The sequence below is a fragment of the Somniosus microcephalus genome, chromosome 1 (assembly GCF_052327205.1).
Source record: "Somniosus microcephalus isolate GS21.2 chromosome 1, FLI_Smic_1.0, whole genome shotgun sequence".
NCBI lineage: Eukaryota > Metazoa > Chordata > Chondrichthyes > Squaliformes > Somniosidae > Somniosus > Somniosus microcephalus.
The window spans coordinates 49,275,656-49,288,857 of NC_140987.1; the positions used below are offsets into that span (position 1 = coordinate 49,275,656).

At 44.2% G+C, this 13,202-nt stretch overlaps 1 protein-coding gene across 12 annotated transcripts in view; it reads left to right on the plus strand.

Moving 5' to 3' along the window:
• The window catches only part of tenm3 (teneurin transmembrane protein 3), a 2,019,778-nt gene that overhangs the window by 1,897,661 nt on the left and 108,915 nt on the right, over positions 1-13,202 (plus strand). For all 12 annotated transcript variants that reach the window (XM_085979187.1, XM_085978950.1, XM_085979196.1 and 9 more), the window contains one exon: positions 3,403-3,549. In XM_085979187.1, coding sequence (XP_085835313.1) covers positions 3,403-3,549 — 147 coding nt within the window. The remainder of the gene's footprint in view (positions 1-3,402; positions 3,550-13,202) is intronic.

A 13,202-nucleotide genomic window follows, 5' to 3' on the forward strand; every position in this document is an offset into this window, starting at 1 on the left:
TGCTTACTCCTTTGAAAGGAATGTGAGTTTTTAAAGCTTAAAAGTTTTTTTCCTTTGTTAATAAAGTATAGCTATAAATACCCCACCTATACTTTGTTCATCTCTTTCAGTTGCCATAATTTCACATGAATAAGCATCAACTTGAAAGCCCCACGATAGCGAGAGATCCTATCTGCAGTTTGGGGGGTGGGGGCAGGAGACGGAAACAGACATCGTTCTTGCCCCCACGTGACTCACGCCCAAATTGGTGTGCCGATCGTCATATGCGGGGGATGCGTGTCAAGCCACATTCTCCTAGTCTCCTGTGCTGAGGAGCTGCCTACAAGAGGAGAAACACAGAGGAAAATGGAGAGAAAAGATAAACCTTAGAAAATGCATGCAAGGTCTACTTGCTCTTTGAAAACAAATCTTACAATTTAATTACTTCAGGTGTTTAACCTGATGGTGCCTGGTGAGTAAAAGCGCCACCTGGTGTATTCTAATCCATATGGAGCCAGATTGAATTCCTAATCTGTTCTCCATTCCCTGATCTCAGCAAGACCACCATTTGGAGGCTGCAGCTGGCTTCAGCATCCCTCAGCTAGGAAAGGGAAAGTTCAGCTGTGGTTCTCGTTCCTGATTGCTATAGGAACAGGAGTAGGCCATTCAGCCCTTGGAGCCTATTCCGCAATTCAGTTAGATCATGGCTGACCTGTATCTTAACTCCATCTACCCGCCTTAGTTCCGTAACCCTTAATACCCTTGCCTAACAAAAAACTATCAATCTCAGTTTTGAATTTTTCAATCGCCCTAGCTTCAATTGCTTTTTGGGGGAGCAGAGTTCCTGATTTCCACTACCCTTTGTGTGAATAAGTGCCTCCTCACATCACCCCTGAACGGCCTAGCTCTAATTTTAAGGTTATGTCCCCTTTTCCTGGACTCTCGCCACCAGAGGAAATAGTTTCTCTCTCTCTACCCTATCAACTCTGTTAATCACCTTAAACACTTCAAATAGAGCACCCCTTAATCGTCTGTACTCGAGGGATTACGAGACTATCCAGTGACTCCTGCTGCAAAATGCATGTATGTGAGCATTTCGGTGAGACTAGGGCTCCATTGTGATGCTCTTCAAAGTCAGGGTTAACTATCTAGCCTCACACATGAAGAATGGCCAGAACGAGGTATTAATGGGTGGCTGGCCCCGGTGGAACCAGATCCCAGCTGGGGAGAAGTACCTTCAGAAGACGAAGAGAAAATAATGTTCAGCAACTTATACTGCTGCTCTATGAACATTCAAAAGTGGCTCATCCAAGGCTATATATTCCTGGTACATTAGGAAAGCCAGTACATCTGAGCACATTGGAAAAAGTCTGGGCCAGTACAGGAAACTTTCTGATATCCGGCACTGACGGGACCGAGCTGGTGCCGTAACATCAAAAGTGCCGGACATACCAGAGTTAATGTTTAAACATACAGAACTGAGAAGCTCCGTGTGAATCAACAAACCCTGTTGCTTAGCAACAGCTTCAAAACAATCGGCTGCAGCTGCAAGCGTCTGTAGCTGAAGCTGTTGCTATAGCTACAGACCTTGCAGTGCTTGACGGGGGGGAAAAAAAGCAACGAGAACGAAAAAAAATATAGAAAACGGCTCCTGATTTTTGCCGTTAGATCGAGTATTCCGGACATATAACCTCCGGATAAACCAAAGTTTGCTGTATTTTGAAGTAAATATCCACCCTGTACTTATTTACAGGATCCGTCAGGTTAGGCCCACTTGAAACAGACCATATCCAAAGCCTGTAGCTGCACAAACAGATTGGGCTGGCAGTTGCCTAGCTTCTGAAGGTGGACAAGCACATTAGACACTATTGATCAACTATTTGTTGTTCTTGGTTATTTTTTTGCTCTTATTTCATTCTTCTCCTCTTCCTCCCACCCCCCACCACTCCCACGCCTGACCCACACTTAATTTTTTCCCCCTGTTCTGTGAGCTTCTAATGCCATATTGTAGGTCCCTGACAGTGAGAACCTGTTCCCATGCCTCTACCAGAGATGCATGAAAAGTCCAACAAAGTTCCCTCTATTTCACCTCCCCAGAAGCCCTCGGATGAAATCAGACTCAAGGCACTCACTCACTAGGAAATCTTTGGGCTGGAGCCAATGTTCAGCTATTCTGATGCAGACCCCTGTACTAATATGCGTGATTGACTGTGTTGCAAGGCTTTCATTGCCTTTTCAAAATTTGATAGCTAAGGTTGGAGCGACCAAATTTTAAACTGCAGAAGTGATCGTGTTCAGCAGACAGGCAGGGCTTCCATGTTAGAATTAGTAAAAGAACAGAATGTCTTCCCTCTCCTCATCAGCAGCTAAAATTCCCAGGCCAAGTGCATCATGCATCCGATGCACTACACACATGACCTTAACACAGTACCACATCATCAGCCCCAGCAGGCCACAACCCACCCCAGCAGTTGGCCTGTCTGCCCTTGTAATGTCTCAGAACCACGGAGTCCTGGTGAATTTGGGTCATCTCTTTACTGTGAACTGGTCCACTGGGAAGCGCATTGAACCACAATTCACTTGCCTTTCTTAACAGACAACAGAGTGAAGGAATCTTCGCCTCCTCTGCCTTGGCTGTACTTGAATCCAGTTCTGAAAGGTTGAAAAGGGACAGTGCTGTGTATTAGCACACCGAGTAGCCCAGAGACACCCTGGCTCGGAATTTTCCTCGGAGATGCTCCCGCTCCACCACCATAACTTCACTGGAAGAGCAGCAGAAACCTCTTTGCCAAAGTTATGGCCACGGAGCGGGGAAGTTCCGAGGAAATCCCAATGAATTTCAGTTCAGTCGATCACTTTATCCGAACTGGTCTTTACTGGACCTAACATGGAATTTCAGCAAGGTTAGACGATTGTAAAAGGACAGACTAAAGCCTTTTGATACATAATTCACATTTCTTTCCATTATTTTCTGTGCTGTTTCTCAATTATATCTTCATCAGTACTAGAGTACTCCACATTCTCATATCTGGTTTCTTTGGTAACCATAATATTATTCGCAAGAATTATTTGAAATTCCTTAGAAGGCTCCTAATTGTAACATCATTTTTATCAAGATGTGACTTCGCCATACTCTTTCAGCCATTTATATATGCATATATTACACGTTTGGATATAATACTGCAATTACCACTCAAAATCAATGATTCTGCTTTTCTTTGGAGCTACAAGGTAGTTGTCCCTTTCAAAGAGTAACAAATATTCACGGTTTCTACTGCAGAAGGGTGCAGTTTATCCATGTGAAATTATGGTATCTGTGCTTCAACAAAGGCTTGTAGCTAGTGGTCTTTTATTAGTGTTTATTTGCATAACACAGCAATGGAGCATCGTATTTAGTATTTATTATCTGTATTCTTTTCTCAGAGGGTTGCCCTGGTCTTTGCAATAGTAATGGAAGGTGTACCCTTGACCAAAATGGCTGGCACTGCGTTTGCCAGATGGGGTGGAGAGGAGCAGGGTGTGACGTTGCCATGGAGACTGCATGCTCGGATAGCAAGGACAACGAAGGAGGTAAGAACACAGATATTCATCCCTTGCAGCTGTACACACCTGTGCTGAGGTTAACATGAATGACATAAAACATTTATACAGATTTATTGCCAACTGATTCTGACTTTGGAATAATGTTTACATTTTGGAGCCTTGCTAATAACATGCATGTTAAACAGATGTGATTGAATTAAATTGCTTAACTTACTGATTTAGATGTAATTTCACAGCAAACGAGAATAAAGGGTTTTGCAGAAAGGCAGCAACATCTTTTCAACATGTAGCTATGTTATTATGTTGAGGGTAAGAATCAAATGAATCAAAGATGTCGGCCTTGCCTTCGAATGCAGTATAGTTTACACTTTCCAGTCATGTCCAGTCCCAACCTTCCAGTCCAATGCAGTTCTTGCTGTCTACTCCAGTCCTCACCATCTAGTCCAGTCCTCCTATTCTAGTCCAGTCTAATACAAGTGAGTAGCAGTATTTAAATACTTAATTTCATGTTATAATGTACTTTATGTAAAAAGAAATTCTCTTAATTGCAGCAGGCATAATCCTTTGTTAGGTTCAGTTCCCATAGGCACTGGTCACCAACGAATACTGTACTCGAGTGACCATTATTCATGTATCAATCGACATTGAGTATTGGGAGATGGTTCAAGCCTTGTCCTGCTCTCATCTGCCATCCACAGATGTGTTTCTAGCACATTCGCTCAATAGCGATGAGGAGCAGGGACATCTGACTCCCTTACTCTGATATACTGAAGCCGCATGTAATATCCATACCACCAACATGGCTGAGATCAGCTCGCTCAGCTCAAAACAGGAATTGAAAAAACAAGAAAGACTTGCATTTATATAGTGCCTTTCACGACCACCGGATGTCCCAAAATGCTTTACAGCCAACAGAGTACTTTTTGAAGTGTAGTCACTGTTGTAATGTAGGAAATGTGGCAGCCAATTTGCGCACAGCAAGCTCCCACAAACAGCAATGTGATAATGACCAGATAATCTGTTTTAGTGATGTTGATTGAGGGATAAATATTGGCCAGGACACCGAGGATAACTCTCCTGCTGTTCTTAGAAATAGTGCCATGGGATCTTTTACATCCACCTGAGAGAGCAGACGGGGCCCCCGTTTCATCTGAAAGACGGCACCTCCGACAGTGCAGCACTCCCTCAGCACTGCATTGGAGCGTCAGCCTAGATTTTTATTGCGTTCAAGTCCCTGGAGTGGGACTTTGAACTCGCAATCGTCTGACTCAGAGGCGAGGGTGCTACCAACTGAGCCACAGCTGACACACAGAAGCTGGGATCGCCTCGCTCACTGAGACATTTTCTGAGCCTTAGGGAAAGCTGTAATAATATACTTTTTAATGAACAGGACAACGTGATGCTTGTGTCAGCATATCATTGGAAAAAATTGCATAAATGAAAGCATTAGTATTTAAAGACACCAAAGCATTTAAGATTAACTTTTCAAATAAGATGAATTTTTAATAATGTCAACTATTCAATACAGTAGAAATGTTGAATCATTCTATCTGATTTTTTTAAATCCACACTCTTTAAAATTAGTCAACCTCTTAAAGAGTTTTCACAAACTCAATCCGCTGGAAAATGATCTCAACCTCTCCGATGTGAAGACATTAGACTTGTGTTATTGCATTTCTTTTCTCCACACGAGTAGTGTCATTTTGTGGTTCCCCTGCTGGCTTCGTTGTGGATGGGTTTTCCAGTACAAATGGCCCCAGGTGGTACACATTGTTTAAAGTAAGGCACTTGACTGCAACGTTAATTTGGAACCGAGTACAACACAAATACAATCTGCACTCATGACACGTGTCAACAGCTGCCCCGACTCCCAATTATTACTGCAGGTTTCCGAAATAGGTGGTTTGAGTTGCTGCTAACTTGGTCATTCATTTTTTCAGTTCAGTTAGAATTCTTGTACTCTGCAGCGTTTTTTAAAATGACTATTAGATATACTCTTGAAAGCCTGATCCATATTTAGAAGAAGGAAGAACGAAGGAAAGGACTTGCATTTATATAGAGCCATTCATGACCCCAGGACATCCCAAAGCGCTTTACAGCCAATCAAGCACTTTTAAAGTGCGGTCACTGTTGTATTGTAGGAAATATTTAGCCTAACGTTGCTGGAGGTTGTGTTTGAGATAAGCACAGACTGATGGGAAGAAAGTACTGCCGGGGATTTCCTCAGAGGTTCTCCCGACCAGCTGCCATAACTGCACCGGCAGATCAGCAGGCAACGCAAGGAGCGCACATCAACGCAAGCACCCCACACGCCCGCCCCTTCAACCACCGTCTGCCCCACCTGTGACAGAGACTGTAGGTCCTGCATTGGACTCATCAGTCACCTGCGAACTCATTTTTAATGTGGAAGCAAATCATCCTCGGTTCCGAGGGACTGCCTAAGAAGGAAGAAGACCGGCAGATCGGCGGAAAATTCGGATAAACGGTAACTGATCGAGAGAACGTTGGAGGAAATTGCTGGCCTATCTCTCAGCCAGCTAAAGGCTCCTATCTGTGTGTTTAGGCAGCCTCGGGCCATTTGCTAGTACAGTAGTTACATGTCCAGAACATATAGATGCTCCTAACCTGGTACAGATTCCCTGATAGATCTAACCCTAGTTCACACGATTTATATGGATGAGGAAAGCCATGCAGCCTGCTAGCTCACCCACCCATAAGAAAAAAAAAACTGGTATTAAACAGCACCTTTTACATAGATAAACATCCTAAGGTGTTTCACAGAGCCACGAGTAAAATGGATGTCAGGCTAAAGAAAGAGAGATTAGGAGGGGTGACCAAAAGCTTGATCAGAGAGGTGGGTTTTGAGGAAGGTTTTAAAGGGAGAGAGGGAGGTGGCGAGGCAGAGGGGTTTAAGAAGCGATTTCCAGAGAGTGGGACCTAGGTGGCTGAAGGTACGGCTAGGAATGGTGGGGCAAAGGGAGAACTAGATGAACAAGAGGGTAGAGTCAGTGTAATAGAATTTGGGGGGTGGGGAGGGCCGAGTCGTTGTAGAGCTAAAGGAGGTTATAGATGTAGGAATGGTTCATTATCTGATTCCAAAGTTTCTGGCCCCGACCTTGACGAGGACGGGTTTGGTAAGTGGGGGGTGGGGTTTTGGTCGGGAAACTCAGAAGTTCCAGTTTCCCACATGCTGTGGAATTTTAACTCCACAGAGTCCGACTTTTTAACAGGTTCCCCGCCCGAAAGTCAGCCAGATTGACAGGCTTGGTGTCCAGTTGGGCGCGGAGCACTCTGCAAGAGGACGCAGCTGCAGATAAGGAACCTGCAGCTGCTAGTGGGAGCGTGTGGGGGGTCTGATCCCCGACCCCGGGGGGGTTGAGGGGGGTCCGATTCCAGGGGGGAGGGTGGTATCTGACAGAAGTAAGCTTGGAGGGCCGGTGGGGACGGGGGTGGTGGAAGGACTCCTGCTCCTCCTGGCCCACAAACAGTGCTATAAAGGCACTTACCTTTTCCCCGAAGCAGTCCTCACCTCCCTTCAGCTGCTGGGTTTCCGGAGGCCTGGGAAACCCGGCGGCCAGGGTTAAACCTGTAAAGCAGATTAAATGTGAGGCTCCCAGCCTCATTACAATATTTAAATGGAAACCCGCCTCCTGGGAGCGAGTTGGCTGCCCGCCCCTTGTCCCGCCTCCGTTCACCCCGGAAGTGGGCGGGTTGTGGTTGGGTTTGAGATTTATTTAATTTTAACATTTCACCCGACCCCAACCCACCCATTTTTGGGAGTTAAAATGACCTTACTTGTCTCCACTACGCAACCGAGAAGTCATTTGATGCTTTGATCACTCTGTGTGAAGAGAGCCAAACTAGCCTTTCACCAGTGTGCACATGTCCTTTTGTAGAACTATCATGGTTTACTTTGAAATAGTGTTCTGCATTAACCTATTATTCATTCTTTACTATCTTTTACATCTATGAGGCCCCTTTTTCATCACTTCCTTTCAAGTTTCACTAGTTTTCCTCACAGCTCAATGCACTGACACTGACAATCTCGATACCATCCAGGACAAAGCAGCCCGCTTGATTGGCACCCCATCCACCACCTTAAACATTCACTCCCTCCACCACCAACGCACCGTGGCTGCAGTGTGTACCATCTACAAGATGCACTGCAGCAACTAACCAAGGCTTCTCTGACAGCACCTCCCAAACCCACGACCTCTACCACCAAGGGCAGCAGGTGCATGGGAACACCACCACCTCCAAGTTCCCTTCCAAGTCACACATCATCCTGACTTGGAAATATATCGCAGTTCCTTCATAGTCGCTGGATCAAAATCCTGGAACTGCCTCCCTAACCGCACTATGAGAGCGCTTTAACCACACGGACTGTAGCAGTTCAAGAAGGAGGTTCACCACCACCTTCTCAAGGGCAATTAGGGATGGACAATAAATGCTGGCCTTGCCAGCGACGACCACATCCCAGGAACGAATTTAAAAAACGGTGTCAGTCTTTAGCTGTCCTCTGCACCAGCTCTGCTCGAATGTTTCCCTTAACCGTCAGTGACCAAAACTGGATTCAGTGGTAAATGTATCATCTGACCAGAGTCCCATAACAGTTTAACATGGCATCCTCCAACTTGTCCTCGACTGTCTTGACTGTAAAATTCTGCATTCTATTTGCTTTCTTGGTTGCTGCTCCACAGTGACTGGACATGTTTAAGGGCCAAGACAACTAACATGCCTTGATCTTATTCAACTTCACACTTAGTTTTTTCAACCCATTTATGAAGTGCATGTGTTGCCCATTTTTTCTTCCAACCTGGAATACCTTACACTTGTCCACATTAAATTCCATCTTCCATTTTATAGATCCATTGCTGCCTCTTCAGATTCAACTGATTCTCCAAGTTTGGTATAGTCTATGAATTTGACCAGTTTTCACTGAGTTTCTGAATCTAAGCTGTTGATGTAAATTAACAACTGCAGTGGTCTCAACACAATCCCTGAGGGGCTCAACTCAGTACATCATCTCGCCCTGATATTACTCCTCTAACAAGTACCCACTGCTTCCTACCTTTCAACCAATTTATTTTCCATTCTCAGATGCAACATCCTAACAGAAGGTTGGAACAGCTCTGGAGGTTGGAAGATGAGGGAATATTAGTGGTGTCTTGAACATAGGAACAACCTGTATTATTCATGATATCCTTAACATTCCTTTAGCACTGAGCTTCCAAGATTATTCCAATTTCCTCTTATGGCATTGTGAATAGAGCAGATACAGACACTAATAAATTGGCTCAGAGATGGTGTTAATTTATATTTAGGTTTGCAGTGCTAGTCTCCTTCTTTATGCAATCAATAAATCTTCAAATCTGCATGGTAGACTGGGAATAGAGAGCGCATGAAACAGACACAGTGAATGAAGCCTTCAAAAAAGAATAAGGAAAAACAAACTTAAAACGCAGCTCCACATCAGTCAGAACTTAGTACCATGCTGAGAGTTTTTCATTAAACACAATGTGCTGGTGAAGTGATTAAACTGGGTTGATATATAGTGTTCAGCACTTTGATGGGAAACATGAAGAAAAATAGAAATAGCAGTTACTTCGGAAATATAACAGATGCAATTTAATGTACTGAAAAAAACCCAAAGAATATAGGAGGAGTAAAGAATGATTAAACAACAGAAAATAAATTTAAGGTTGCAATATTACGTTATTTCCCGCCCCACCCTCTCCGACCAATGACAACCTCATGACGTTCAGATGTCCAGGAGGATTTTGGGTTAAACGCGCCCCTTGTCCTCACTGCGCTTTCAACCTCAGCTGTGGCAACTGTGGGCAAAGCCTTCCCAAACAGGGATGGAGAGCAAATAGACAGGCAAATTACTCCGACAGATATTTAATCAGCAAGTGCTAAATGTGGTGCACGCTTCAGGGGGTGAACCTTGTCCCTTTGTCAGTACGCGATGGTGTCAGGCCGGGCTCCCCCACTCTCAACATGCACTCGGGATAATTCCCCCAGAGTGTCGTAACATTAGCGATCGATAGGAGAGTCGTTGGTTTTTCCACAAAATTGATGACCCACTAATGAGATTTCAGGATTGCAAGGCTTTGAAAAGTGCACTTTTTGAGAGCGTGATTTTTTTTTGGCAAATTCTTAATGATGGAGCAAAAAAGGCCTTCTCCATCTTTTTTGTTAAAAGAGGAATTCCACCATGCTCTCCCCCCTCCCCATCCCATAAATAAAGGGTTTGAAACCTATCAGTTGCCCACCCACAGAATAATGACATGATTCCTGAAGGGTGCCAGTGGAGGAACATCACTATGGCAGGTTGAACCTAACAACATATGGAATAGGAGCAGAAGTAGGCCATATGGTCCCCGAGCCTGCTCTGCCATTCGATACAATCATGGCTGATCTTTGACCTCAACTCCACTTTCCCGCCCGATCCCCATATCCCTTGATTCCCTTAGAGTCCAAAAATCTATCTATCTCAGTCTTGAATATACTTAATGACTGAGCATCCACAGCCCTCTGGGGTAGAGAATTCCAAAGATTCACAACTCCCTGAGTGAAGAAATGTCTCCTCATCTCAGTCCTAAATGGCCGACCCCTTATCCTGAGACTGTGACCCCGAGTTCTACACTCTCTAGCCAGGGGAAACAGCCTCTCAGCATCTGCCCTGTCAATCCCCTTCAGAATCTTACATGTTTCAATGAGATCACCACTCATTCTTCTAAACTCCAGAGACTATAGGCCCAACCTACTCAATCTCTCCTCACAGGACTGAACTATTTGTAAACATTGGGCCACACAAAACTGAAGCAACCAATTAGCTACTCTAGAGTCAGAGGGAAGCAGCTGTTGGTGTTGACCATGACTAATTTTCTCTTAAAACATCCTCATTTACTGCGAAATGTGCTATGTGGGAGAATAAGTGCACTCATTAAATATCATAGCAATGGTTGCACTGGTATAAGAGTCACACCTCTGAGTCTTCAGGTGGTAAAGACCTGTGTTTAAATCATACCCCCCTAAGTACCCAGATCTGTGTGCATGTGTGTCTTAAGATTTAATAGTACATTCAGATAACTGTAAAATGTGGAGGCCTGAATTAACTCCTTGTAACTCAGTCACATGTGTTCTACCCCCAACTATAAAGCTGTGTAAAAGTCCCTGGGCTGCTGTACCCTTAGAGTCATTTGTTTCAATTGAGTGAGTTAGGTCACTGTTGTCAATGCAGGAAATCATCTCATTCCAAAATTGTGTGGAACAGCAATGTGACGTCACACTTTCAAATCCAAGACCTCTAGAAGTAGGTCAATGGTACTTCACTAATGAGAAGCAGATGAACAGTTTGCCCATTGGGGTGGTAATCTTGACTTTCTAATCCATTGACTACAACAGTGATGTGGACAATGATGAATGTACTGTACATTAATCGTGCTCTCCCCTGCCAGAGCGTGCAATTACCATTAATCGTTGCTGCCCACATGTAATGTTATTGGGTGTTAATTATGTCACTAATAAGTAGGTTTAAAAAGAAAAGGTTGTGGTTTGTTTACCATTTCAAACTCTATCCACCGTTAGTGCATGGTTAGTGTTATGCTTGAGCGGAAACAATTAATACAACTGCCAACTTTAGAGGAATAAGGCTTGTGTGGGTTTGAATCAGCGATGAATCACTGCCACTGAGTCACCATCACCTAGCTGTATTTCTGTTTCCCCTTTCCTAAGTTTAAGAGACATATTTGTATCTGTAATATTGTAATGGATTTCCAATTCTCCATCAGTGTTTCCTTCACTGTTTTGTGAAAGGTTTGCCAACAGAACCTTTGTTTTGTAATCGGGGGCCATACCAGGGCTCGTAAAGCTTCACACGTCCAATATCTGGGTATTTGTAGTGAGCCCGGGGTCAAATGAGAAACCTTTCTCACTGCATTTCCTCTTACCATGTGCCCGCCTGGGATCTCCTTGACTTCAGACAGCTGTAGAATAGGCCAACCAAACAAATTGTACTGACAGGCTAAGTAAGTGGGCAGAGATTTGGCAGATGGAATACAATACTGGAAAGTGTGAGGTTATGCACTTTGGCAGGAAAAATCGTAGAGCAAGTTATTATCTTAATGGCAAGAAACTGGAAAGTACTGAAGTACAAAGGGATCTGGGGGTCCTGGTGCACGAAACTCAAAAGGTTAGTATGCAGGTGCAGCAAGTGATTAAGAAGGCCAATGGAATGTTGGCTTTCATTGCTAGGGGGATAGAATATAAAAATAAGGAGGTATTGCTTCAGTTGTACAAGGTATTGGTGAGACCGCACCTGGAATACTGCATACAGTTTTGGTGTCCATACTTCAGAAAGGACATACTTGCTCTCGAGTCAGTACAAAGAAGGTTCACTCGGTTAATCCCGGGGATGAGGGGATGGACATATGAGGAGAGGTTGAGTAGATTGGGACTCTACTCATTGGAGTTCAGAAGAATGAGAGGCGATCTTATTGAAACATATAAGATTGTGAAGGGGTTGGATCGGGTGGATGCGGGGAGGATGTTCCCGATGATGGGTGAAACTAGAACTAGGGGGCATAGTCTTAGAATAAGGGGCTGCTCTTTCAAAACTGAGATGAGGAGGAACTACTTCACTCAGAGGGTGGTAGGTCCATGGAATATGCTGCCCCAAAAAGCTGTAGAAGCTACATCATTACATAAATTTAAAACAGAAATAGACAGTTTCCTAGAAGTAAAGGGAATTAAGGGTTACGGGGAGCGGGCAGGAATTTGGACATGAGTCTAGGTTCGGATCGGTCATGGCCCTGTGGGTAGCGGAGCGGGCCCAGGGGCCGTGTAGCCTGATCCTGCTCCTATTTCGTGTGTCTAATTCTGTTAGATTCAGGAGATGGTTCTGTGATAGTGGATTGGCGGTTAGGATCAGATCAGCCATGATCTTATTGAATGGCAGAGCAGGCTCGAGGGGCCGATTGGCCTACTCCTGCTCCTATTTCTTATGTTCTTATGACTTTAAACTAAATAGTAACAAAGGGAAACAGCAGATAAAGAAAGAAAGAACTCGTATTTATACAGCGCCTTTCATGCCCTGAGGGTGTCCCAAAGCGCTTTACAGCCAGTGAAGTACTTTTTGAAATGTAGTCACTGTTGTAATGTAGGACAGCTATTTACAAAAGCATAACAATTCCTTCTGAATCTAGAAAATAAATGGTCTCTCAAATTCAGTGTAAAACAAGACCTTACACAAGGCCATAACTTTGCGTGGGTGTTTACTGCTAACCTGCTACGAAGCCTACTCTCTCCCTCTGCTGACTCAGGGCGTAGTTATACTTCATAACGCCTTTGAAGTTCCGCCTGGAACAAAACATATCAATTATTTATCTTTTATGATTGCATCAGGCTGACAAATAGCCACAGGATGCCAAACACAAAGGATGCTTTCTGATCAGGGTAAACTTTTATACCTTCTGAAGTTCATATCTGTGATGTAGGACACCAACACCTAAAGAGAACGATATAGAATCTTACAGCACAGAAGGAGGCCATTCGGCCCATCGTGCCTGTGGTGACTCTTTGAAAAAGCTGTCCAATTAGTCCGCCTCCTCGCTCTTTCCCCATAGCCCTGCACATTTATATTAAGAATGATTCTAGACAGAACACCACTATTGACT